Source organism: Mesoplodon mirus (assembly GCF_964341445.2).
Source record: "Mesoplodon mirus genome assembly, chromosome: 15".
In the NCBI taxonomy this organism is placed as follows: Eukaryota; Metazoa; Chordata; class Mammalia; order Artiodactyla; family Ziphiidae; genus Mesoplodon; species Mesoplodon mirus.
The window spans coordinates 18,006,173-18,033,091 of record NC_138991.1 but is presented as its reverse complement, the minus strand read 5'-3'; the positions used below and the strand labels follow the sequence as shown (position 1 = coordinate 18,033,091).

Sequence of the window (26,919 nt, the reverse complement as noted above, 5' to 3'; positions counted from 1 at the left end):
ACCTAAGACAATGCTTCTCAGCAGAGGTTGCTTTGCCACCCAGGGGACATTTGGCGATTCTAGAGACATTTTTGATGATCACACCTGGAGGTTGCTATGGGCATCTAGTGAGTAGAGGCCAGGATGCTGCTAAATATCCTACAATGCATGTGACGGCTCCCCTGAGAGGAATGTGGCCCCAGTTCTCAATGGTGCAGAGACTAAGAAAGCCTGGTCTAAGATCATAAATTGTCCCTTAAGTTTATAGTGTCATCAAGAGTGAGAGACAGATACTTTATGCCCCGTATCTGTTGAGTCACTAGCTGACTACAGTTGGGGAAAGAATATTAAGGTAGGTGGCACAGGTTGTGGCTCAGAGTAAGGCTAAGCATGCTTCCTCAACTCCTGGTTCCCCAGGGGCGTGGAGATGGACACTGTCCAGGGGCAAGGAGGAGAGCTAAGATTGAGGGTGCAGGCTCGCTGGGACCACCCCAGCATGGACCAAGAGGCCACGTGTTAGAAAGCCTTTTCACCTGGGGGTTGCCCGGAAGATGTAGCTGAGACTCAAAGACCCACCAGAGCTTCTGAGATCCTGGCATCTCAGTGGGGTCTGCCACAGCCTATGCTGAGCTTGCAGACAAGGAACTAGATGGACAGAGGCTACCCATGGCAAGCTGGTGGCCTCCTCATAACCACCACAGATGCAGGGTTTTCATGAAAGTGATCGCTTTCCCTTTCCTTGAGAGAACAGCCAACTCACCCTGGGGAGTCACATGCAAAAACTTTTTTGATTCTATCCTTCTTCCAGAAGTAGAGGCAGAATGGACGAGCAGGGAGGAGGGAGACTGTAGGAGAGAAAAGCACACATCTCCCACCTTCCTAGCCGTGGAACCTAAACTCCAGCTTAGGGATAACATTTGTTCACATTATGGCCCACTGGCCAAACCTGGCCAGTCGTCTGATTCTGTAAATAAAGCGTTATTGAAATCTAGCTATATTCGCCATTGACATACTTTCTGTGGTTGCCTTCAAGCTAGAACAGCAGGTTTGAGTAGTTGTGACCGAGACCACACAGCCTGCAAAACCTGAAGTATTTCCTATCTGGTTCTTTCTGCAGAGAAGGTTGGCCAACTCTTGTCCTACAGGGCTGTTCTAAGGATAAAGAGAGAACACATGGGAAGAAAGCCCTTAGCAGAGTGCCAGCATCCACTACATTCCAGCGATTCAGATCATTCTTGAACCCTCTCAGTGCTCAACAAAAATAACAACAATAATGATAAGAGCTAACATATAAATTTGAAGAATTCTTCCTCTTATCACCCCTCTTAAATAGCAAAGGTAAGCAAGATGAAGTTCCATAATGCAATGGTGCCTTGCTTTCCTGGCGTGTCCATCGGGGGTTAAGAATATTGAGAAAGCGTGTGTGTGTGTGTGTGTGTGTGTGTGTGTGTGTGTGTGTGTGTGTGTGTGTGTGTGTGTGTGTGTGTGTGTGTGTGTGTGTGTGTGTGTGTGTGTGTGTGTGTGTGTGTGTGTGTGTGTGTGTGTGTGTGTGTGTGTGTGTGTGTGTGTGTGTGTGTGTGTGTGTGTAGGTGGGGAGTGCTGGTCACAGCAGTCTCTGTGGCTGGACAGTCAGCTGCTGAGCTGTGCAGTAATGACAAATCCACAACTTGAACTTCATTTCTCTTTGCCATTGGCTCTTCTGACCTGCAACCTTCACAGTAATGAGGGACCGGTATAGACAAGTCTGTGGCTGGCTAGAGAAATCAGAATTAATCAGAACTGCCAATTAAAAAAAAATAATTGCCTTTATTACCTGCATTGAATCGTGCCTTGCAAGAGGTTGGCTCTGATCCTGACATGAGGTACATGGGTCCAAGGCATCAAGGAAAGTCTATTATCCCCAATATTTTCAGTCTGGAGAGAATGTGGAACGATTTGTCTCTTTTAATAAGATTTCCAGACCAATTTCTCAAGCTAATAGGTTCTACTCTGCCTCAGACAAGTCTCCTTTATTCTGGGACACTTCTCTGCATTTGATTTTCCAGGTCACTCTCCATCATGTCCAGAGGGCTGGGAAAGGTTGCAGGGTCCTTCTAATCCTACATCAGAGCCAGCCTTTCACTTGAGTTCCCTAATCCGTGAGATGACATCAGCAATGGCACGGGTGACATTCAGCCGGGTGACGTGTGGGCAGATGTGGTGTTTCAGCTGCCAAGGATCATCAGGGTCTGCCCCCAGGCCAGGACGCTGCACGTAATCTAGCCATGGGAAATGGGAGAGAGAATGGGGGAAGCCCATGCTCTGTTCCTGGTGACCCTCTGGGGCTCGGAAATGATTCTCATCAATAAGAAATGTCCTCTAAGGTTTAGCTCAAGATTGTCCTGGTGTCCAAGTGCTGGGGTTGTGCCTCAATGGGTACCACCACTTTGGCTTAGCAAAAGGTAATGGGGCTCCTGCTTGAAGCGCCCTGGGCTCAAATCCCAGCCCTGTCACTCCCTAGCTGAGTGACTTGGTCAAATCTCTTAGCTTCTCTGGGCTAAGTGATGGGTGGCTGTGAATCTGAATGTGTCTACTTAGCACAGGAGTCTGCAGCTAGTAAGTACTCCATAAATGTAAGCTATAATTATTTGGCAGTGTGGGAGAGGGTCACTCAAAACAAGGTGGATAAAGTGAAGGGTCTTTTTCCCTCTACTTAGCAGCCCATATGAAAATTTCCCTTTAGGATAATAATACCCAAAGGACTGCCCTTGTGAAAATTCCTGGTCAGCCAGCCTGACAGAGCAGTGGGGACAGGTGCCACCTGTGATATGGGGACACTGTTCTGCATGCCAGAGGAGAGAGGCCTGTGGATTGTTCTTGAGAGGGACTGAGGAGATGGAAGAGGAAAACAGGAGCATAAGGGAACCAGTGAAAGGGCTGAAGGTGAATCAGTGTGTCATGTGAGCCCCCCTCTCCTAAACTCCTAAATATTAAGCAAATGTATAATAACAAACACGGACAATGCTCATTGTGCATGGGGGTTTCTTGTGGAAGCTGGCGAGGAACTGAGCTTTGCTCCCTTGGTGACTTATGTGGTCTCAGCTCCACTTCTGTGTGAACTGAAGGGCCAGACCATGAGCACATAAGCATTGACAGTTTATAGGACAGCCGCCAAGATGGTGGAGTAGAAAGACCCTGAGCTCACCTCCTCTCATGAGCACACCAAAAGCACAACTATCTGCAGAACCACCATTGGTGAAAAAGACTGGAACCTGCCACCAGAAGATCTTCTGCAACTAAAGACATAAAGAAGGAACCCCAAAGAGACAGGTAGGAGGGGCAAACTCACAACATAGTCAGATCCCATATCCCTGGGTGGGCGACCCACAAACTAGAGCATAATTACATTACAGAGGTTCTCTCACAGGAGTGAGAGTCCTGAGCCCCACGTGGGGCTCCTCAGCCTGGGGATCTGGTACTGGGAAGATGATCCCCCAGAGCATTTGGCTTTGAAGGCCAGTGGGGCTTGATTTCGGGAGCCCCACGGGACTGGGGGAAATAGAGACTTCACTCTTAAAGGGTACACACAAAATCTCATACTCACTGGAACTCAGGGCAAAAGCAGTAATCTGCTGGTCTTGGAGAGCCTCCTGGAGAGATGGGGATGGCTGTGGCTCACCCTGGGGACATAGACACTGGTGGCAGCCATATTTGGGAACATTCTACCCTGTGAACACTGATGCTGGTGGCTGCCATCCTGGCTCATCAACCCCACCCAAAAGCCTATAGGTGCAAGTGCTGGGATGCCTCAGGCTAAGTAACTAACTGGGCAAGGACACAGCCCCACCCATCAGCAGACAGGCTGCCTAAAGACTTCCTGAACCCACAGTCACCTCTAGAAAAGCCCCTAGACATGGCCCTGCCCACCAGTGGGCCAAGACCCAACTCCACCTCCCAGTGGGGAGGCATAGGCCCTTCCCTTCAGGAAGCCCACATTAGCCTCTAGACCAGCCTCACCCACCAGGGGGCAAACACCAGATGCAAGAAAACTATGATCCCACAGCCTGCAGACCCAGCCCACCCACAGTAGGCAGGAGCCTACCCTGGGACCAGCTGGGCCCTGGCCCTGTCCACTAGCAGGCCAACGCAAGCTCTGAGATGCCCTAGACCCCATACCCAACTGTGTCAGGAATTGCCCCCCTCCAACCTGAAATGAGCTCAGGGATCCCTGGGCCCTGCAGCCAGACTCCAGGAACTGGCTCTGCTTGCCTGGCACTAACCCCTGAACCTGGCTTTACCTGCCAGTGGATCAGCAACAGCCCGAGAGTCTTCGGCACCCTGACTCCGGCCACCAGTGAGCCAGCACTAGCCCTGGGACACCCCTAGGGTTCTGCAGCCAGTGCCTTGTGACCAGGCCACACCAACTAGCAGCCAGCAGCATCTGTACAAGGCAGAGCTTGGCAACCAACTGGGCCAGGGGCCAACCAAGCCTACTGGACTGCCCACATAGGCTGCCACAACAGGAGGACCCATGCAGCCATCTTAGGTGGCACCCCAAGAGCATATACCTTGGGTGATGAGAGGGGAGTGCAATGCTGGGATGCATAGGACATCTTCTACATAAGGCCACTTATGCAAGGTTGAGAAACGTAACTAACCTACCACATATATAAAAATACAAATAGCAACTTAGACAAAATGGGTTGGCAGAGGAACATGTTCCAGACGAAGAAACAAAACCCCAGAAGAAGAATTAAGTGAAGTGGAGATAGGCAATATACCCGAGAAAAAGTTCAGAGTAATGATCATAAAGATTATCAAAGAACTCAGAAGAAGAATGGATGTATAGAGGGAGAAGTCAGAAGTTTTAAACAGAGAAGAGATAAAGAACAACTGAACAGAGATGAAGAATACAAAAAATGAAATGAAAAATACACTAGAAAGAATCAATAGTAGACTAAATGATATGGAGGAATGGATCAGTGAGCTGGAAGACAGAGTAATGGAAATCACTGCCACTGAACAGAAGAAATAATGAAAAGAAATGAGGACAGTTTAAGAGACCTCTGGGACAATATCTAGAGCACTAATATTCACATTATAGGGGTCTCAGAAGGAGAAGAGAAAGGACCTGAGAAAATATTTGAAGACATAGTAGCTAAAAACTTCCCTAACCACGGAAAGGAAACAATCACCCAAGTCTAGGAAGTGCAGAAAGTCCCATACAGGATTAACCCAAAGAGGAACACATTAAGACACACTGTAATTAAAATGACCATAAGATAAATAGAGGATATTAAAAGCAGCAAGGGAAAAGCAACAAATATAACATACAAGGGCACTCCCATAATGCTATCAGCTGATTTTTCAGCAGAAACTCTGCAGGCCAGAAAGGAGTGGCATGATATATTTAAAATGTTGAAATGGGAAAATCTACAACCAAGAATACTTTACCCAGCAAGGCTCTTGTTCAGATTTGATAGAGAAATCCAAAGCTTTACAGGTAAGTAAAAGCTAAAAGAGTTCAGCACCATCAAACCAGCTTTGCAACAAATGTTAAATGATCTCTAGGCAAAAAAGAAAAGGCCACAACTAGAAACAAGAAAATTAATTACAAAATGACAAAGCTCACCAGTGAAGGCAAACATACAGTAAAGGTAGGAAATCACCCACACACAAAGCTAATAGGGAGGTTAAAAGATATAAGTAGTAAAATCATCTGTATCCACAATAAGCAGTTAAGGGATACACAAAACAATTAGATAAAATATATCAAAAACAGTAATCATGAGGGGAGGAGAGTACAAATGTAGGGTTTTAAAAATGCATTTGAAATTAAGAGGTCATCAACTCAAAATAATCTCATCTATATATAAAGGCTGCTATACAAAAACATCATGGTAACTGTAAACCAAAAATCTATAATAGATATACACACAGAAAAGAAAAATAAATCCAAACATAACACTGAAGATAGTCATCAAATCACGAGAGAAGAGAACAAAAGAAGAAAGCGGAAAAAACCAAATCCAAAACAATTAACAAAACAGCAGTAAGAACATACATATCAACAATTACCTTAAATGTAAATGGACTAAATGCTCCAACCAAAAGACAGAGTGGCTGAATGGATACGAAAATGAGCCGTATATATGCTTCCTACATGAGACTCACTTCAGCTCTAGAGACACATACAGACTAAAAGTGAGGAGATGGAAAAAGGTATTCCATGCAAATGGAAATCAAAAGAAAGAGTAGCAATGCTTACATCAGACAAAATAGACTTTAAAATAAAGACTGTTACAAGATACAAAGAAGGGCACTACATAATGATCAAGGGATCAATCCAAGAAGAAGATACAACAATTGTAAATATATATGCATCCAACATAGGGGCACCTAAATATATAAGACAAATATTAACAGACGTGAAAGGGGAAATCGGTAGTAACACAATAATTGTAGGGGACTTTAGCATCCCACTTACATCAATGGACAGATGATCCAGACAGTAAATCAATAAGGAAACACAGGCCTTAAATGACACATTAGACCAAATTAACTGATACATAAAGAGCATTCCATCCAAAAGCAGCAGAATACACATTCTTTTCAAGTGCACATGGAACATTCTTCTGGACAGATCACATGCTAGGCCACAAAACAAACCTTGGTAAATTTCAGAAAGTTGAAATCATATCAAGCATCTTTTCCGACCACAACACTGTGAAACTAGAAATCAACAACAAGCAAAAACCTGCAAAAAAACATGTGGAGGCTAACCAATATGCTACTAAACAACGAATGGATCACTGCAGAAATCAAAGAGGAAATCAAAAAATACCTAGAGACAATGAAAACGAAAACATGACAATCCAAAACCTATGGGATGTAGCAAAAGCAATGCTAAGAGGGAGGTTTATAGTGATACAAACTTACCACAGGAAACAAGAAACATCTCAAACAACCTAACCTTACATCTAAAGCAACTAGGGAAAGAGGTATTCCATGGGAAAGAAAACCCCCAAAGTTAGTAGAAGGAAAGAAAGAAGGATCAGAGCAGAAATAGAGACTAAAAAAAAAAAAAAATAGAAAAGATCAATGAAATTAAAAGCTGGTTCTTTGAAAAGAAACAAAATTGACAAACCTTTAGCCAGATTCATCAAGTAGAAAAGGGAGAGGGCCCAAATCAATAAAATCAGAAATGAAAAAGAAGTTACAACTGACACCACAAATACAAATGATTATAAAAGAATACTATGAACTACATGCTGATAAAACGGAGAACTTAGAAGAAATGGCCAAATTATTAGAAAGATATAATCTCCCAAGATTGAACTAACAAGAAAATATGAACAGACCCATTACCAGTAATGAAATTGAATCAGTAATTTAAAAACTCTCAACAAACAAAAGTCTAGGACCAGATGGCTTCACAGGTGAATTTTTTACCAAACATTTAGAGAAGAGTTAACACGTATCCTTCTGAAACTATTCCAAAAAATTGCAGAGGAAGGAACATTCCCGAACTCATTCTATGAGGCCAGCACCCTCCTGATACCAAAACCAGACAAAGATATCACACACACACACACACACTCACACGCACACTACAGGCCAATATCACTGATGAACCTAGATGCAAAAATCCTCAACAAAATAATAGCAAACCGAATCCAATAATACATTAAAAGGATCATACACCATGATCAAGTGGGATTTACCCCAGGAATGGAAGGATTTTTAATATCTGCAAATCAATGTGATACACCACATTAACAAATTGAAGAAAAACCGTATGATGACCTCAATAGATGCAGAAAAGCCTCTGATAAAATTCAACATCCATTTACGATAAAAACTCTAGAAAGTGGGCAGAGAGGGAACATACCTCAACATAATAAAGGCCATTATGTGGCAAACCCACAGCTAACACCACACTCAATGGTGAAAAGCTGAAAGCATCTCCTTTAAGATCAGGAACAAGACAAGGATGTCCCCTCTTGCCACTCTTATTCAACATAGTTTTGGAAGTCCTAGCCACAGCAATCAGAGAAGAAAAGGAAATAAAAGGAATCAAAACTGGAAAGGAAGAAGTAAAGCTGTCACTGTTTGCAGACGGCATGATACTATACATAGAAAATCCTAAAAGACGCCACCAGAAAACAACTAGAGCTCATCAATGAATTCAATAAAGTTGCAGGATACAAAATTAATATACAGAAATCTGTTGCATTTCTATACACTAAAAAGTATCAGAAAGAGAAATTAAGAAAACAATCCCATGTACCATTGCATCAAAAAGAATAAAATAACTAGGAATAAACCTACCTAAGGAGGCAAAAGACCTGTACTCCAAAAACTATAAGGCACTGATGAAACAAACTGAAGACAACACAAAGAGATGGAAAGAGATACTGTGTTCTTGGATTGGAGGAATAAATATTGTTAAAATGACCATAATATCCAAGGCACTCTACAGACTCAATGCACTCTCTATAAAAATACCAATGGCATTTTTCACAGAACTAGAACAAATGATTAAAAAATTTGTATGGAAACATAAAAGACCCTGAAGAGCCAAAACAATCTTGAGAAAGAAGAATGGAGCTGGAGGAATCATGCTCCCTGACTTCAGACTCTACTACAGTGCTACAGTAATCAAAACAGTATGGTACTGGCACAAAAACAGAACCATAGATCAATGGAACAGGATAGAAAGCCCAGAAATAAACCCATGCACTTATGGTCAATTCATCTACAACAAAGGAGGTAAGAATATACAATGCAGAAAAGACAGTCTCTTCAATAAGTAGTGCTGGGAAAACTGGACAGCACATGTAAAAGAATGAAATTAGAGCATTCTCTAACAAACACCATACACAAAAATAAACTCAAAATGGGTTGAAGATCTAAATGTAAGACCAGATACTATAAAACTCCTAGAGGAAAACATAGGCAGAACACTCTTTGACATAAGTCGCAGAAATATTTTTTTGGATCCATCTCCTAAAGTAAAGGAAATAAAAGCAAAAATAAATAAATGGGACCTAATTGAACTTAAAAGCTTTTGCACAACAAAGGAAACCACCAACAAAATGAAAAGACAACCTAATGAATGGGAGAATATCATTGCAAATTATATGACTAATAAGGGATTAATATCCAACATATATAAACAGCTCATACAACTCACATTTTTTAATTCTGCTGATTGAAAAATTCTGCTGATAGACATTTTTCCAAAGAGGAAATGCAGATGCCCAATAAGCATATGAAAAGATTCTCAACATAGCTAATCATCAGGGAAACGCAAATCAAAACCACAAGGAGATATCACCTCATACCTGTCAGAATAGCCATCATCAAAAAGAACACACATAATAAATATTGGCAAGGATGTGGAGAAAAGGAAACCCTTGTACACTGTTGGTGGGAATGTAAATTGGTGCTGCCACTGTGGAAAACAGTAAGGAGGTTCCTTAAAAAATTAAAAATAGAACTACCATATGACCCAGCAATTCTACTCCTGAGTATATATCCAAAAAAACCCAAAAGCACTAATTCAAAAAGATACTTGCACCCCAATGTTCATAGCAGCATTATTTACAATTGTCAAGATATGAAAGCAACCTAAGTGACCACCAACAGATGAATGGATAAAGAAAATGTTGTATATATACACAATGGAATACTACTCAGTTATAAAAAAGAATGAAATTTTACCTTTGGAGCAACATGGCTGGACTTGGAGGGCATTGTGCTAAATGAAATAAGTCAGACAAAGACAAATATTGTATGATATCACTTACATATGGAATCTAAAAAACACAATAAACTAGTGAATGTAACAAAAAAGAAGCAGACATATATAGAGAACAAACTAGTGGTTACCAGCGGAGGGGGAGGGGTAATCAAGGGGACGGGGAGTGGGAGGTACAAACTATTGGGTGTAAGATAGGCTCCAGGATGTATTGTTCAACACAGGGAATCGAGCCAATATTTTGTAATAACTGTAAATGGAAAGTAACCTTTAAAAATTTTTTAAATTTAAAAATTTAAAATAAATTAAAAAAGAGAAACAAAAGGTTATAGAAATCTTGGGGAGAGGAGTTTATGGTTTCTTAAGGCCCTGGAAATAGGGGGTTCAAGGAAGTCCACTTGGCGGTCTAAAACCACAAGGACCCAGCTGACCTGGAGCCACACATACACTCAATGTAACATTGTTACTTTCGTCCTTAGATGGGAAACTTCTGCAGTAGTTGTCTCCAGGATAGATTCCAATCCTTTAGCCTATAAGCCCAGCCTTCTCCTACCTTATATCCTAGTACTCTGCTTCTCCTTCCTTTCTTACCCATCCGTCTAGGAGGGGTGGTGTTTCCTGCCCATAGGGAGGGCCTCGCCACTGCAGATGCACACGGCTGGGCTGATGACCACACCTGGGGGGCCGGGGAGGGAAGCCACTGCAGCTGCTGCTGCTGATTTAGAAATGGCCATGCTTCTCCTGGAAAAGCAGAGGGGCTTTTGCTATTTATTGTCAGAACAAGTTAAACCAAGCAAAAGTCATGAAGCCTGTGTGGACAGCCCTGGAACAGCTGCCATGCATTATTCCACCTAGTGATCTCCACTGCTGCTTGGGACACAGAAAGATGTCCTTCAGGGGTGAACGTTCACGCATGAAATCTAACAAACACCAATGTTGCCTCCCTGTTAGACATCATTTTCCTGCTGATGGAATCAGAAAGCTTGTTAGTCACTGAAATAAACACACTCTGATGAGTTAAATGAAAACTAGCATATGGCCTATTTTTGGAATAAACAATTCTAAAGCATATTTCAGAGCACCTTAGTTATGCCTTCTGTTAATTAAAAAAATACTTTGATAAAATGGAAAAGCCAAGTAATATAGCTTCTAGAGATGAAGGACTCTACTTGTCAAGGTCCCTGTGATCCATAGGAGGGAATCAATCCCCGGCCACTTAAAGGTGAAGTGAATTAGTATTTTTAAGAGAAAAATATAAGAGTTACTTGAATTGGTTTTAAAATTCAGACGAGTGATGACAAAATTCATTTAAATAGACTTCCATAAAGAGCCCAAAACATATCATTGGCTTTAACACTGTGGCCAGGTAAGGAAGATAGACTGCAGGGGAAGAGGAGGGCGTGAAGGCAGGGAGAGAGAGAGAAAGGCACATGGACCATAATCAAAGCACATTTGCCCATCCATTCTCCATTCACCTATCCATCGTCCCACGAGGTGATACTGCAATTCCACGTAGTGGGTGGAAACTCACTCTTAGGTACATCAGAGTTTGTTTCTGGGAAGGAAGGGTGGGAGTTTAGGAAAATATCTACAGAGGAAGTAGGGTGGGTGGAAGGCAAAGGCTCAGGGCAGGTTTTGGAAGGAGGTAATAAAGAGGAAGATGAATTATGCAGCTTAAGAATGGAACAGCTTTGGGGGGGAGGCGTGGAAGAATAGGGGAGGAAGGAAGAAAGTGTTTTGGGCAACAGGGTGGGGGAAGACGTGCTGCCAGCCACCAGGTGTGAGGAGACAGGTGAGGTTTAAGAACCGGGATGTGCTATGTTCCACCTTCAGCCACGGGCGTTGCTGGGATATGAACCCCATGTTGCCTCCAGTAAAGCCTGAGCTGGAACTTGGAAGTGGACATGAATACAGCGCCCCCTTGGAATTCCCAGAAATCTTGGGGGTGGACAGTGGAATTTCCCACAGGAAGGGCAAGAGGAAACAGAGCCTATTTTGTTTAAATCTTCAAAGACAGAGTGAACTTGGCTGGCATCTGAGTTATACGAACTTCACAGATGATAACACTGAGACTTTGACAAGGTAGGAAACTGGCTTAAGGCAATGCAGCAAGTAAGTGGCAAGACTAGAACTTGAACTCAGGTCTCTTGACCCCAAACTCCTTATTCTACTGTTCCAGTGGGGGCTGAGACAGAAACACGACCCCTTGCAATGCAGAGACACAGACTTGGGCATCCCGTGTATTTTGCTAGCATGTTAGGCTGTGTTTCACAAGCCAAGATAAAAATGGGGATATCAGTGCTTGCTATTTGCCTTCCAGGCACAATGACAGGAAAAGACATCTCTGAAACATCGCCCCCGCATTCTTCCTGGGAGGATGACAAGCTTGCCTCTCTCACTTCCAGAAGCTCCGTGGGAAGGCATGTTCTTGGCCCTCACCTCCCTCACCTTTTCACTTGGCTTTGCATCGCCTGAACTCTCAGACTTTCCACGGCAGTTCAGAACTGGGGCTCTTGTTTGTTTTAAAGTAAGCAACATTCCTTCCTGCTTCATATACCCAGGTACCAGCAAGCCACTGCTTATCAGGCACGGGGGCCCTGGAAATCCTGCTGTTTAAACGGCGGCGAAAGTCTTCACCATCCCTGGCAGAGGGACCTGGGCCTGGGTCAGGGGTGGCTGTGGGACTTTGGACAAAGCCTACCTGGGCCTCAGCTTCCTGACCTGCAAAATGAGAGGAAGTGGACCTGGGTCAGACCAGTGGTTTCCACAGTGGCGTCCATAAAGTTGGTAGGAGAAGCCAACGAGCTATCTCCAAGGTCTTCAAAAGCCAAAGGGGATCACACTGTTGTCCTGAGTGGAGGACACCGAGTCTCTGGCTTTAGAGCACCTCATTGTTTTAGCTCTGTCTATGGCCTGCAGATCAGAAATGCATTGAGACAGTTATACATTATGAATTAGTCAATACAGTTTGGGAAATACAGGCTTTCAAAGTGGCAAGTCTTTGGAGGGAAGACATGGGAAATATTGAAAGGTGTTTGGAGAACATTTAGTTTATAAAATCTCTAAAATGTAAGCAAGGTAAAGTGTACTGCCTAGAATTAGAGACAAGTAAAACACTGAGAAGCTCAGGGGATCCTCCAAGCAGAGCCAATATCATAAATGAGAATATTCAAGGAATGCTAAAGCCCCAGCACTTATTCCATGGAAAAAACAGAAATGAGGCCAGGTCTCGTTGACCCCCAAACCTGACTCCAGGCCGGGTGGGGTGGTGGTCATCCCCTGCTGGTTCCTCTGGTGCTGCCTGCCCGCAGCGCTTGGGGCAACATGACATGCTGCCTGGACCTGGTTCTCCCATCACTTCTGCTTCCTGTTCAGCTTCTCCCTGCAGCTTGAGGGTCCTGGTGCGATGGTTCCAGCTAAAGATGTTTCCAGCCTGTCTGATGCCAAAGAGAGTCTAGGAGGTGAATAGTACTTCCCTAGAACACCTGCTCCATGGGGATTGGGGATTTTTTTTTTTTTTTTTTTTTTGCGGTATGCGGGCCTCTCACTGTTTTGGCCTTTCCCGCTGCGGAGCACAGGCTCCGGACGCGCAGGCTCAGCGGCCATGGCTCACGGGCCCAGCCGCTCCGTGGCATGTGGGATCCTCCCGGACCGGGGCACGAACCTGCGTCCCCTGCACCGGCAGGTGGACCCCCAACCACTGCGCCGCCAGGGAAGCCCTCTGTTTTCATTTTTCCTGCCTGTCTTAGCTTCTTGGAACTGCTGTAGCAAATTGCCACGAACGCAGTGGCTTAAAACCACACAAATTTCTTACCTGGAGGTTAGAAATCTGAAATGAGGCTTCAGGGGTTAAAATCAAAGTGTCAGCTGAGGGTCTGAACACAGTGTCTGTGTTCCTTTCTGGAGTCTCTAGGGGAGAGGCCATTCCTCATCTTTTCCAGTTTTAGAAGCTGCCAGCATTCCTTGCCTTGTGGCCCGATCACTCCAATTTCTGCTTCCACTGTCACATGATCTGTTCCTGACTCTCATCCTCCTGCCTCCCTCTATTTATAAAGACTCTAACAGCAGGGCCACCTGGATAACCCAGGACAACCTACGTATCTCAAGATCCTGAACTTCATCACATCTGCAAATTCCCGTTTACCATTCATACCTTCATAGATTTAGGGATTAGGATGTGGACATCTTTGGGGGGCCAAGATTCTGTCTACCACACAGACCCACCCCATGGTGGGTACAGAGGATTCTAAAGATAGTGGGTGTGGCCTGACTAAGAAGAGGGCTTCTCTCTGGTGTCTGGTCCCCATGGACTCTGCTCTCACCATAGAGCCCACAAAGATGGAAGAGATCTTGTCAATGCTATTGGGTGTAGTTGAAGAGGTTCTTCCTGATGTGCCCATCAGAAACCACAGTGTCATTTGCTGGATGTTATGGTTAGGATTTTGCCCCGCTAATCTGACCACAGACCTCTGGAGTCCCAAAGAGCTTAAAAAAATCTCTTAAGGTCAATGAAATTGCTTTGGGAGTCTTTATCTTGAGCCCCCCACTGCTCATAACTGTCTTTGAACAGCAGCCACTACGGAGAATGGAAAAATATCCGTGGCTGGGGATGGCTGACTCAATGACATGGTACAGGATTCTGAACAGAAGCAGACAGATTTGGCCAGCAGTGCAAGAAAATAAAGCACTTGGAGATCTTTCATCCTCTGCACAACCTTATTTTGCTACAAATTATAGGTAGTCACCAACACAAGCCCTTACCGGTTGGTCCCCAGTCAAACCACAGGATGTGGCACTGGTCCTCTTGGGAGCAATCTACCAATACTCAGGACCTATGGCAGACCTGTCTGTGTTGCTGGACTGGCCAAAGTCGTGGGCTGCCTCAGCATGGGCAGGCTGGCAGACAAGTGCTGATGCCACTTCAAAGCGCCAGCCCTCCAGGTGCTGAGGGCGGCTTTTCTGATGCTCACGCTGTGTCATTGTTTATTTTCGCAAGGCGCCCAGCTGTTGTGGTGATGATATTTATATCAATAAGTGCTCTATTCATCTGCTGATTTCAGGGGATGCTTGCCAGCTGCATATGGCAGCCAACCTCAGGGCACTTCTGAGCCTGGTGTTTTTTGCGTTTAGAGAATCAGCTCTCAAAGACTGCGCCAACATCTGGAGCTGAAAGATCTTCATTCACCCAAGAGCCACCCTTGAAGGGGGAGCTATAGCCAATGACCTTGACCCTTGCTACTTTATGAGTCCCAAAGTGAGGTTCTTTGAAACTCTTCCTCTGTGCCTGAGCTCCGGTTTTGCACAAAGGGATGTTGGAAAAAGGGCTCCGCTTCACTCATGGGCTCATGGACCAGAGTTCACTGTTTTACTTTTTCAGGCAAAGGGATGGGGTGATGATGCCTTCTGACTTTGGAGCTCTGCAGGGGTCTCTGTTTTATGGGAATCTGCCGCATTTCATGCTTATCTCAGATTCGAACCGTCCGTCGTTCAGGCCCTAAGCCTTGGAGTCATCCTTCTTCCTCTTTTTCTCTCACATTCCCTGTTCAGCCTGGCAGGATATTTTGTTGGGTCTGCCTTCAGGATAGACCCACAATCCACTCCACTGCTACCACCTAGGCTCAAGCCACCATCACCTGTCACCTGGATTACTGCAGGGGCCTCCTCTCTGTCCTCTGCTTCTGCTCTTAGCAACAACCCTGCCCCTTCCCGCACCAACAGTCTGTTCTCCACACAGTAGCCAGAGGGATGCTTTAAAGAAAAAAATCCAGTTACTTTTTCAAGTCACTCCTCTGCTCAAGACCTGTCAATGGCTCATTTCTCTCCGAGTAAAATCACAAGTTCTTCCTATGATCCCCAAGGCCCGTATGACCTGGCCCTGCTGTGTCTCTGTGTCACACCTTCTGCTGCTGTCCACACTGGCTTTGCTCCAATGGCCATGGCCTCCGTCTGTTCCACCACCATAAACCCTTGGTGCGGGTCATGCCCCTGCCTGGGATGCTCTTCCCTGAGACGGTCCCATGGTGCATTTTTGCACCTCCTCCGAATCTGCCTCCAGATACGAGCTTCTCAAGAAGCCCACCTTCATCACTCAATTACAGGTGCAGCCTGTGCCCCAAACCAGGCTTCCAGCCCTGCCCTCTTATTTTTCTTTTTCCATACACTTGTCACCTTTAACATATAATTAAGTCCGTTACAAAGTGTTTGCTGTTTATTTCTCTCCTGCTTGAGAACAGAAGTTGCATAAAAGATGGGAATTTGCTGTTTTGCTTTCTCTGCCATGTTAACTGATGCATTTCCAAGCACCTAGAATAGCTTCTGGCAAATAGTGCCTACTCAACAAATGTGGACTCAATGAATGAACAAGACGCTCTCCCGAACGACTCCTACATGCACATCCCAAGTCGCGCTCAATTTTGTCCCCTACTACAGTGGTCCCCAACCTTTTTGGCACCAGGGACCGGTTTTGTGGAAGACAGTTTTTCCAGGGACCTGGGACAGGGGGACGGTTCAGATGGTGATGCGAGCGATCGGGGCGGGGGGGGGGGGGGGGGGGCGGGGGCGGGGGATGGGGAGCGACAGGGAGCGGCAGAGGAAGCTTTGCTCGCTGGCCCGCCCGCCGCTCACCTCCTGCTGTGCGGCCTGGTTCCTAGCAGACCGAGGACCGAAACTGGTCCGTGGCCAGAGGGTTGGGGACCCCTGCCCTACTACCTGTTGACCCTTGAACAACACGGGGCTCAACTGTGCGGGTCCATTTATATGCAGATTTTTTTCAATAGTGAATAATATAGCACTACAGGATCTGCGGTTGGTTGCATCCGTGGGACACAACTGCGGATATGGGGGAACCGCGGATACGGAGTAACCGCGAAAACGGAATAGCCTCGTGCACAGCGGCGCCCCGTACGTGGAGGGCCGACTACAGGTTCTAAGCGAATTTCTGACTGCGTGGATGACTGGCGTCCGACCCCCGCTTTGCTCAGGGGTCAGCTCTGACCTCCCCAGACTTCCTGCTGCCTCTCCCGCTGCTCACCTGCCTCCCCCACCTTGGCCGGTCGCATCCCAGATGCCTGACTATCCACACTAGAAGCCCTGTCACCATCCGTGACTTCTTCTCACTCACCTCCCACATCCAACTGCTCCCTAAACCTGTAGACCTCTCTCTGCTCCCTCCTGTTTTCCAGATTCTTCCCCAGGCGCCGTTTCCCATCAGGAGTCCTGACTCTGCCGCACCCCCCACTTCAGCGCTGCAGTGTCTCCTCCCTGCACAGCAAGGGCTTTTCTACCTGTGCCCCTAGAACACCAGGGGTTCCGCCAAAGTGCCCAGAGCGAGCGGCTGACTCTCCCAGGAAGGGGCACCAGGAGGGGCCCAAAGACTAGCGTGGGTGGAGCTCCGACCCCACCTCCTGCTTCACTGTTTCAAAGGCTGGGCTTGCACGAGCGCTTTCATTCCCAGAAAGGATTCTGTTGCTTCCAAGAGTAGAAGTCTGATATTTACCATACTGCAGGCCGAGACCCAAGCCCCTCAGCCCGGCACGGGCGGCCCTCTGCAAGCTGGCCCGGCTGTATCGTCCAGCATCCCCACCCTCTTCTCCTCCTGACATCCCCCCAGCCCCACTGCCACCGAGGCTGTCCTGCAGACGAGCCGACACAGTGACCCCCGTGGGCCTTTGCCCCTGCTGTTCCCTCTGCCTGGAGAGACTTACCCAGCGACTTCATCCCCCAGACGCCAGATCTCTGCTGCCTTCTTCCGGGCCAAAGTCACCTTCCTGAAGTCTTCCCTCACCCTCTGGGCAGACGTAATTGCTCTCCGTTCCCGGCCAGCACAACACTTCACGGCTGACCTCTATTATAGTGCGGCCACACGAGGTGGGGACAATTTGCTCATCTGTCTCTGTAGCAGGAGTGTGAGCTCCTGGAGGGCTGAGGCTACAGCTCAGACCCATTTTTCTTCTTCCCACACAAGGCCTGCCCAAGACCAGTGCTCACAAGGGAATCCTCTGAGTTACTCTGGGTTTCCTTCGACACAGTGATGGGATGGCTTTCCAAAACTCTACAAGGCCATCATCACCGCCTCCACTCAGGAATGGCTGCCCTGCCCCAGGGGTGTGAGCCCCAGAAGCTGCCCCATGACACGTGTCCTGTGGCCTGACTAATGTGCTGTAGGCACATGATGCTTGGAACGGTCACATGCAGTTCAGCTAAGGCATGGAGGCTGCTGGGACACAAGGGTCACCTGTGATAAAGCCAGGCCTCGGCGGGGTGATCAGTGTGCAAAGGGTCAATGGTTCAAGCCCCAGGCTCTGTTAGTCTGGCTGCATCACAGAGCAGGGAGAATGGTTAAGCGTGGCCGGGTATCAGGATATGCTGCACGGCTGGAGATGCTCAGAGCTGGGGGAGGAGGCTTCTCTGTGATCTCTGCATGATTAGGAGCAATATCCTAACCAGTGTCTGGGGGATGGAGCAACAGGCTCTGGTCCTGGGCAGTGAGGGGGCTGGATAAAGCTCATAGACGGGGGTAGTCATTGCTGGAACTGGGAGGGCTGGGGGTGGCAGGGCCTGGCAGGGGACTCCCTGGCCTCAGCTGGAAGCTGAATGGGCTTGGCTTGGTGCTCACTGGCAGACAGTGCCCACCAGAGGGCAGCTGGGTTGGGCAGAGGCAGCAGAAGGCTGTCCCTCCAACTCTTGGGCACGGCTGCCCGCACACACCTGAGCACCTAGGGCTGGGCCGGGCCTCCTCCTACCTGGGCAGTGTCGAGCTCATTCAGCATCACCACAGAAGAGCAGTTATAGTCGAACACCAGCCTCCAGAAGTCCGCCACGGTGCTGGGTAGAGGGTGTTGTGTGACCACAAAAGCGGCAGGCTGCTTGTGGCTCTGACAAAAGAACGACACAGGCTTCATGAAATATACACCCATCAGTGATGTCCTGATGATGATGATGAGGCCCGGATGGCTGCCAGAGGCCCCCTGAGTCTGCCAAATAGATTACACAAAGCAACGGCCCGTTCTTATCTCCGGGTGCCCTGGTGGCAAAGGGGACCTTCCCATAATGAACTCATTCTCCTCCAGACTAAGACATTTCATTAGGAAGGTGTCACTCGGATGGGGATTATCCAATAAATTATTTATGTCTTGGAGCTCAGCAAATCATCATTACAATATGAAATGAAAGATTCTGGATGCAGATTTGCTGCTCTGCTGGCCAAGGCACCTCTTGGGATAAAAGGGATATTTTGTGTCCCTGTGCCCACAATGCTGGAGGAGGGGCTGGCTCAGCCTGAGGCAGAGAGCCTCCTGAAGGGGCTTAGAGTGCACGAGGTTCACTCCTGCCCCAAGGCTGGAATGCGGGCTGAGCTGGCCTGGCAGAAGGTGGGCACTGTGTCCTGTGAGCCAATGGGGCAGTGAAGGTGCTCAGGTTTTAGAGTCAGGCAGACCTGGGTTCAAACCCAGCTTTGCCAGTTGTACGTTATAAGTCATCCATCCATCCATCCATCCATCCATCCATCCATCTATCCACCCAATCCTTCATTCCTTCATTCATTCATTCAAGCACATTCATAGAGTGACTTTTTAAAATCAGTGCTGAGCACTGGAAAGTTATTAGATCTCCCCAAATCTCAGGTTCTTCAACTGGAAGATGGGATTCATAACTCCAAAGGGATGGCTGTAGTACAGATTGAAAAGATATGCACGTGAAAAGAGCAGCAAGCAAGAACCCAGCTGTGAGCCCGCTGGCAGGGTGGGGCCATCCCTGACTTGGTTCTTCATCCTCGGCACTAGCATCATGGCCGGCACACTAGACGCCCAGTACAGGTCCAGCAAACAACTGAATAAACTCAGTCCCATGTTACAGGTGGGCAACTGAGGCCCAGAGAAAATGGCCTGTGTGAGTCTGGACTACATCTGAAGCTTCAGCTGGGTGCTATTTATTACAGTTCCTGTGAGAAGGTATTTGGAAAGATTGGGGAGCATCTCCGCTTCATTAGTGGTTTGTAAAACCTGAGAAATAACTCATATTCTCAACAAGTTTTCCTGAGTGATTGTTCATGCCTGTTTCCGGTGGGGTCACAGGGCAGCAGGAGGATGGGGAAGGAAGAAGAGTTTGCCATTGAAACCAGGAGAAGTCTCTGGCAAAAGACTCTGCCAGATAGAATACCTAAAGCACCTGCCACTGTTCTTTTATCTCTTGGTGTCCTGATGGCAAAGAAAATGCCTTGCAACCATGGATGCCACAGATGCACTAGGGGGTCTTGTCTTCGAAGGGTCTTCTCCTGCCAGTGGAATGGTCAGAGGAAGAATCTGGGAGAACAGAATGTTGAGTTCCCCCAAAAGCCAAAGTCTAGTGGCAGAAGCTGGTCTGCAGACATTTCCAGACATGGAAAAAAATCTAGGCTTTAAGAGTCAAAAGACTTGGGGTTCAGACCCTGGCTCCACCCTTTCTGAGAGAGTTGACCTAGAGACAGTCATGGAAATTCTCTGACCCTCAGTACCTCATCCAGAAAACGGGAATAATCATATCCAAATGCAGAATGAGATAGTCTATGTTCAGGGTCTGACATACTACCCAACACTCAGTGAATGTTAGCTTTCTTTCCATTTTCCCTGTCTCTCTGATAAATGCTCTATTAGGCCAGCATACCTGACAAAGCCTTATCTGAAAATATTTTCGAGATCCGTGCTCCTGCCGGGTTTCAGGGATCAGCTGGCAATCCATTTCATGGATAACATCATCCTTTACCAAGGGAAACATTAAAAATTAACCCAGAGGACTTCATATTTTTCTGCTAGCAGCAAAGCTGCCATGGTTACCAGATAATGCCCAAACCAAGCTGGAATACAGATAAGGACTTTTTTTTTTTTTTTTTAAATAAGAAAGGCAAAGACCCCAGTGATGGCTCACCGGAGAAATGCCCTGTGGACAAAGAGAATACAATCAGCATCAGAGCTTGGCAGAAGGCATTTAACTCCAGGCAGCATCTAATATACTAAGCAGAGGCCAGGAGCGTCTTTGATCCTTGGATGAGGAAGGAAAGGAGGGGGAGTTGGGACAAGGGGGAGACAACGCTGGGGGGAACTTGGAAGTGTGGGTGCACCCCCAGGCCCCAGCTCTCACCACACACGTGTGTGCGCACACATACACACACGCACGCATACATGCACACATTGACCTTGGAAGACTCCAAGCTAAAGCCTGCCGTCTTCCCTCCACATCCAGCTATTTGATCTGACCAGGACAAGACTCCCTGCTTCCGGACCCAGAGCCAGGGTTTCCATGGAGGACTTGGGCACCCTGTGGGCAGAGGCCAGGGCAGGAGCCCACAGAGCTGAGATAGGCACTGACTTCCTGTCAGCACTGACTTCCTGTCACCCCTCTGCCTCTAACAAACACTTAGGATGCTTGGGGATAAATTTCAAGAGGATTAGTGGTCAGAGAGGTAGTTGGCCTTGACCCCAATGGACAGTACCCCATGTTCCTTCCTGTTCCAGGTAAGATGGGAGGTTCATGTGGGCTGGATGCACTTGACCTTCAGGCATAGGTGGGGAGAGGGACCTGGAAGGGCTCTTCCCCAGTCAAGCAATGGTGTTCTTGGTCCCGAGTCTTGGGAGGAAAGATGTCTGCATCTTACTGAATCAAGCAAACTGAGGGGAGGCTCAAGGAATAAGTTCTAGAGTAAGCCAGGAGTCCAAGGGTCCAGCTTGCCACTAGCTCTCTGGGTATCTTTGAGTGAGTCTCTTTCACTGGCCTCAGTTTCCTTTGCTGGAAAGTGCATGGATGGGACTGGATGATGCACGGTTCCTTCCAGCTGCAAACATCTCACATCCTGGAAGTAGCTGGAGGACCCAGGGCAGAAGCATACAAGTCAGGAGCATGGACCCACTGGGGTAGGAACATGACCCCCTCATCCCAAACCAGGTCAAGGTAGGTGTGCACTTCTTGGACTTGATGCTGAGGAAGCAGGAGACAGCGCCCCTAAGAGAACAGTAGGAACATGGCTGGCAGGTAGAGTGTTTCCTGAACTGAACTTAAGGCTGAGAGTCAACTCTGTACCTAGCAGGAAGGGGGAGTGGTCAGGCCTGTCACCTCACTGTGGTGTCAGGGGACCCACTTTAAGCTTTTGGTTTATTCTCTCAGACCTTTATGGGAGCAGAAGAGCTAAAAGCACAGCCTGTATATAGGTCTGGATCAGAGCCTTCGGGGCAGAAAGGTCTTGTGGGCCAAAAAGGTCAGAAGGAGAGGCTGGCTTGGGCAGGGGGATGTCAAGGCCCTGGGCTCCAGCCACCTCCCCCTTGGGAAGAAGCTTTTCCCTGGAATGCCAGCCAGGAGCTTTTCTTGGCAGGGCTCCGCTTACATCCATCAGTGCCGCATTGATGTAGTTGCTGGATTCTCCATCCACCGAGATGAGGAAAGGCAGGCAGCGGTCCAGAGGCAGGACATCCATGCTCCGATTCTTATCATGGTTCCGGGGCAGGAGACCGATGCTGCAGTCCTCGGGCCGGACACGAGGAGTCACGATGTTGAGGGTCTATGGGGTCAAGGGCAGAGAGGCAGGTACTGCTTAGATGGTTGCCCTGAACAGAGGAGGCAGCGATGTTCAAACTCCCTTCATCCTCCAAGCCTGTCCCTCCAGTCCTTTTCCCAGGACTGTTCTCTTCCGTGGTGATGCTCTATCATCTCTTGCTGGCTGCTCCAGGCCCTGGGGGCTGAGAGCCTCTGCCAGGGGCTGTGGGACACCACCACAGGGCCAAGGCCGCAGGGACGGCACACACTTACGCGGGCTCAGACACAGGGTCTAATCACCTGCCAGTCATTTGAGCTGGGTTACTCCTCTCAGCCATCCTGCATGAAATGGTGAGCCAGCCGGGAGGTCATAAGGTGGGGAGTGGGGGCAGGGAATCCCTAATGACTTTTAAATATCACTTGAAGTGCCATGGGATGAGAGAAATGGTTTTACCAGCGTGCCTCTCAGAGAGAAAGCTGTTTGAGAATGGAAGGCAGGAGTCTTGGATGAGATGCCCAGGATGAGTGAGAGACCCCCAGAGAGCAAGCTCTAGTTTGTCTGAAAAATTCAGGGCTTGTGTTCTGCAGAGTAAGTCTTGCAAGCGTGGAGCTAGAGCTGAACTGCCCCAGCCAACAGACTAGATGCTACGGGCAACCACCAAGGGTCCGTGTCCTCCATCCTTCCCCCATTCAGCCCTTGGTCTCTGCTCCGAATCAATAAAGTCTATTTGTTTGAAGGAGGACTAAGGCATTGACCTGGCTGGGGTATCTGCCCGTGGAACCATGGACCTGCATTGGCCCTTCTGGTCCTGACGCTTCTTTGCTTCCTCCTGCCTGTTCACAGCTCCTGTTGCCCAAAATATGACCCTGGCACTGACCTCAGGACAATGGGCTGGTCTCTGGTTTTGCTTTACTCAGTGATTCAAGTCCAGGCCTCCAGACCAAAGCTGCCACCATTCTGGTACATGGGCTCCAAGGGGGCAGATCTGTTCTGCCTGAGCTGTGCCCTCAGATGATGCTTCTTGGAGTTTAATGTGCATTTACATCACCCGGAGATACTGTTAAATCACAGGCTCTCTCTCTCATTCAGTAGGTCCGGTGGGACCCAGGATTCTGCACATCTAACAAGCTCCCAGGTGAAGCCAATGCTGCTGGTCTCGAGATCCCACCTTGAATTGTGAGGATCTAGGACACACTCCAATTGTACAGAAATATTGAGAAGACCCAAGTCCCTGCAGGGATCGAGGAGCTTGAAGTTCACACCTGTGTCTATAAACTTGTCTCCACATACAAGCTGGACTAGAATTAAATGAGACCTCAGTTCCAAAACATATTCATAGTTAAAAGAAAAACAAGTGTCAGCAATCATTGATGGGTGAGCAGTTGCTCATGGTGTGCCTTTTATGTTTTGGAATTCCTTCTCAGCTGTCTGCAGCTGCAGACACTGCAAGGATATATACATAGCCATCCTTGCAAGGAAAGCCCCAGGACTGTGCTCAGTGGCACTGAAGTTGGCTGGGTAATGAAGCCTGGGATGTGCTCATACCTGAAATTCGTCTTTGATTTGGCTGGAGTTGGTCTGGGGGTCCAGCCTGCTGATATTGTAGTAGAGAGAGCGGAACTCGCATACCGGGATGGCCGTGTTGCCGCAGAGACACGCTTCTAGGATGGCGTCGTGCACAAACACATACTGCTCCTGCAAAGCCGAGGCGAGAGGGAACAGGGTACTGGGTAAGAAGGGTGGCCCGGGAGTTTCTTGTCCACATTTCAGCCTGTGGCTATGAAGGATGGGCATGATTCATGTCGCAGAATCACTGCTTTCTATCCTATAACCCGAAGGGCCGAGTTGCCGTGTTTCTTGGTGACTGTCTGAGCTGTGCTGAGTTTTGCTCCCTGTGTAAGACTGAACAGCAGAGTCACTGATAAAAATTAGAAACTCCTGGACATGTGGTAGCAGGTGCCCGTGGTGTCCTGCCCATGGCCCGTCAGCTTTCGCCTTTCACTGCTGAAGCCTGCTTACTGCAAAGCCCCGAGATTCAGGCTGAGGGCCTTTATCCCCAGCAGGGCCAAAGAGTTAATGCCGTGGGAAGGAGGCCTCAAGCAATGCCAGATGGAGACCTGGGGATAAATGCCTACACTCCCTCTCTCGGGTGGGAAATTTGGAAGAGACACTCCACACCATCTCAGAGCTTCCCCGGCAGGACTGGGCTCCAGCCGCCCACTGGGTCAAACAGCCTGTAAACTACTTTCACAGTGTCCACAGGCTCGATTTCCTTCCATCCCCTCTCTCATTTCCCCACTTGCCAACCAGTGTGTCTTGGGGCACAGCCATTTGTTCCAACCAAGGAAACCACTTGCCCTCAACTCCTTGTCTCAGGCTCTGCTCCTGAAGCGTGTATCACCCCCTCTGCCATCCCAGCTCTTTGCCGCTCTCGTCCTGGACACCATCCCCCAACCCTTCTCTATGCCACCTTCAATGTCTCCTTCCCTTGGGAGAGTCTTCTCCAAATCCACCAGGCAGGAGTTGTTGCCGTTCCAGTGGCTCATTAACAAATGTTTGTTGAGCGACTATTCTCCTGCAGAACTTGGCCCATCTCTTCATATAAAATGTTTATCTAGAGGCACTGTGGTGATCTATCTGAACGCCTATCTCCCCCACCAGATAGCAAGGACCACGATGTGTATAATGCCAGGCAGTGAGCCTGCCTTCCACATGCATGAACCCAGGAACAGACAAAGCAGCCTCTCAGCTTTAGCAGCCTCACCAAGAAGCCTGCAGACCGGCCAGTGGGAGTTGGCTTGGAGCCTGGAGCAGGGTCCTAGGTATGTGAGCCTGTAAGTGAGGGAACTGCCTGCAGAGCCCGCAGTGACTGGCCAGGCCCAAAGCCATGCGTGATATCTCTTTGCAGGGTTGATGATGGATGCAGCTCTTTATCTGCCCCAGCTCTGCTGCCCGGGCACCTACAGCCTCACTAGAACCAGAAGATGGGTAGCAAACCATGGCTTCCAGGCGTAGGAGAGGCAGAAAAGGCTTCCTCGTGAGACAGTGTGGCTCAGGGGAAAGCACGTGGGACATGGGGTCACATGGACCCAAGCTCTACCACTGTCTGGCTATATGAGGCTTTGGGGACACCATTTCTCAGTTTCCTCATCTATAACATGGGGGCACTAGCAGGAGCTGCCCCATAGGGTTTTTGTAAGGAGTAGAAACAATACCCTGAATACAAAAGACCTGGAGTGATGCCTGGCACATAGTAGGTACTCAACAATAAAGATGAACCCCTCCCATGTCCCTCGGATCTTGGGCTCTCCAACTGGACAGAGCAGTGCCTGGAGGTCTGCTTCTCACTTGAGGCCAGGAGTTATGAGTTATCTCTCTTGGAATCTACTGTGCCTAGCTCAGGAACTCAGTAACTTCACTGAGTAAGCCATTCCTGCAGTGCCTGAAGCGATGCTTGGCACACAGTAGGCATTCAATCAATGCCAATCCTTCCCTATCTCTCTGTTCTCCTTCACCCAAGGCAAGGGCACCATTCAAAGAATACCTGAAAGTTGCCATTCAGTTGCTGCTTAGATGCCCTCAGAGATGGGGCACATAGCACCATTCCTCCCTGGTAGGAGTCCTTGCACTGGGGGACCTCTGGGTTGGCAGGGGCATCCTAGCTTCTACGATGATCTCACCATAGCAAGCCATGTATCCATTCCCTCCCATTTCTCCCATGCCCAGGTCTCTTTCTGTAGGATGCCTCCACCCGTGGGCCTTTCTGTTCCACCATGCTCTTCCTTGGCCAGGGCTGCAGGTGGCTGGCCAACTGACACCCCAGGACTCACCTCCGTCTGTACCAGGTTGACCCTCTGGGCCCGGAGCTCACGCACGCAGTTGAAGATGTCCACCACCCCTTCGTTCTCGGCCATGTCAAGCATGGTGTCGATGGCGATGAAGCAGCCAGTCCTCCCGGCACCAGCACTGGAAGAGAGGATGGTGGTCCATGTTAGGGACCTTGGGGTGGGAGCAGCCCTGGGGAGGCCCCTCCCATTCAGCCCTGTCCCCGAGGACCCTGCAGAGAGGCAGTACACTGCAGAGGTCAGACAGAACGGTCTGAACCCCAGTCCTGCCAGGAGGTCCTAAGCAAGTGACTAAACTTAGAACCTCAGTCCTCTCTTTTGTAAAATGGGAGAGTAATGCTTGCCTTTGGGGGCTATTTTATCAGGACTGGCTTATTTTTGTTGTACTCATTTAACGAACACTTATTTAGCCGTGACAAAGTTCCAGACATTGTTCTAACTGCTTCTGCAGTGTTACCTATTAATTCTCTTATGAGGTTGTTGGGAAGTTTCTCACCCTATTACACAGTGAGAAAATTGAGGCACAGAGTGCTGACCTTGTCCAAGGTCACACAGCTGGCAAGCGGTGGAGCTGGGACTTTTCCCCAGGCAGTCTGGCTCCAGAGCTTGTGCTCCTACACTTCCTCTCTTAATAAGATAATGTACACTTAGACAACACGGATGCATGCAGTTTCCTCATCTGATGGGTAAAGATAATCCGTCTACATATGCCGGGCACACTGGAAATGCCTAGAAACATGTCTTCCCCACCCCACTTCCCTCCCTCCATCTCTCCCTTCCTTCCGTCTTCTTCAGTGGACGGGTTGATGGATGGAAGCAAGGAGGGAGAGACAAGAGAGATCGGAGGAGGTAAC

The 26,919-nt window shown here is 48.1% G+C and overlaps 1 protein-coding gene across 1 annotated transcript in view; it reads right to left on the bottom strand.

Annotated features, from left to right (window-relative positions):
* Positions 1-26,919, bottom strand: part of PTPRT (protein tyrosine phosphatase receptor type T) — a gene marked incomplete at both ends in the record, with an annotated part of 1,080,119 nt that overhangs the window by 4,448 nt on the left and 1,048,752 nt on the right. Inside the window, 4 exon segments of the mRNA XM_082644817.1 lie at positions 18,463-18,594; positions 22,071-22,244; positions 23,766-23,915; positions 26,051-26,186. Of these exon segments, the coding sequence (XP_082500943.1) occupies positions 18,463-18,594; positions 22,071-22,244; positions 23,766-23,915; positions 26,051-26,186 (592 nt within the window).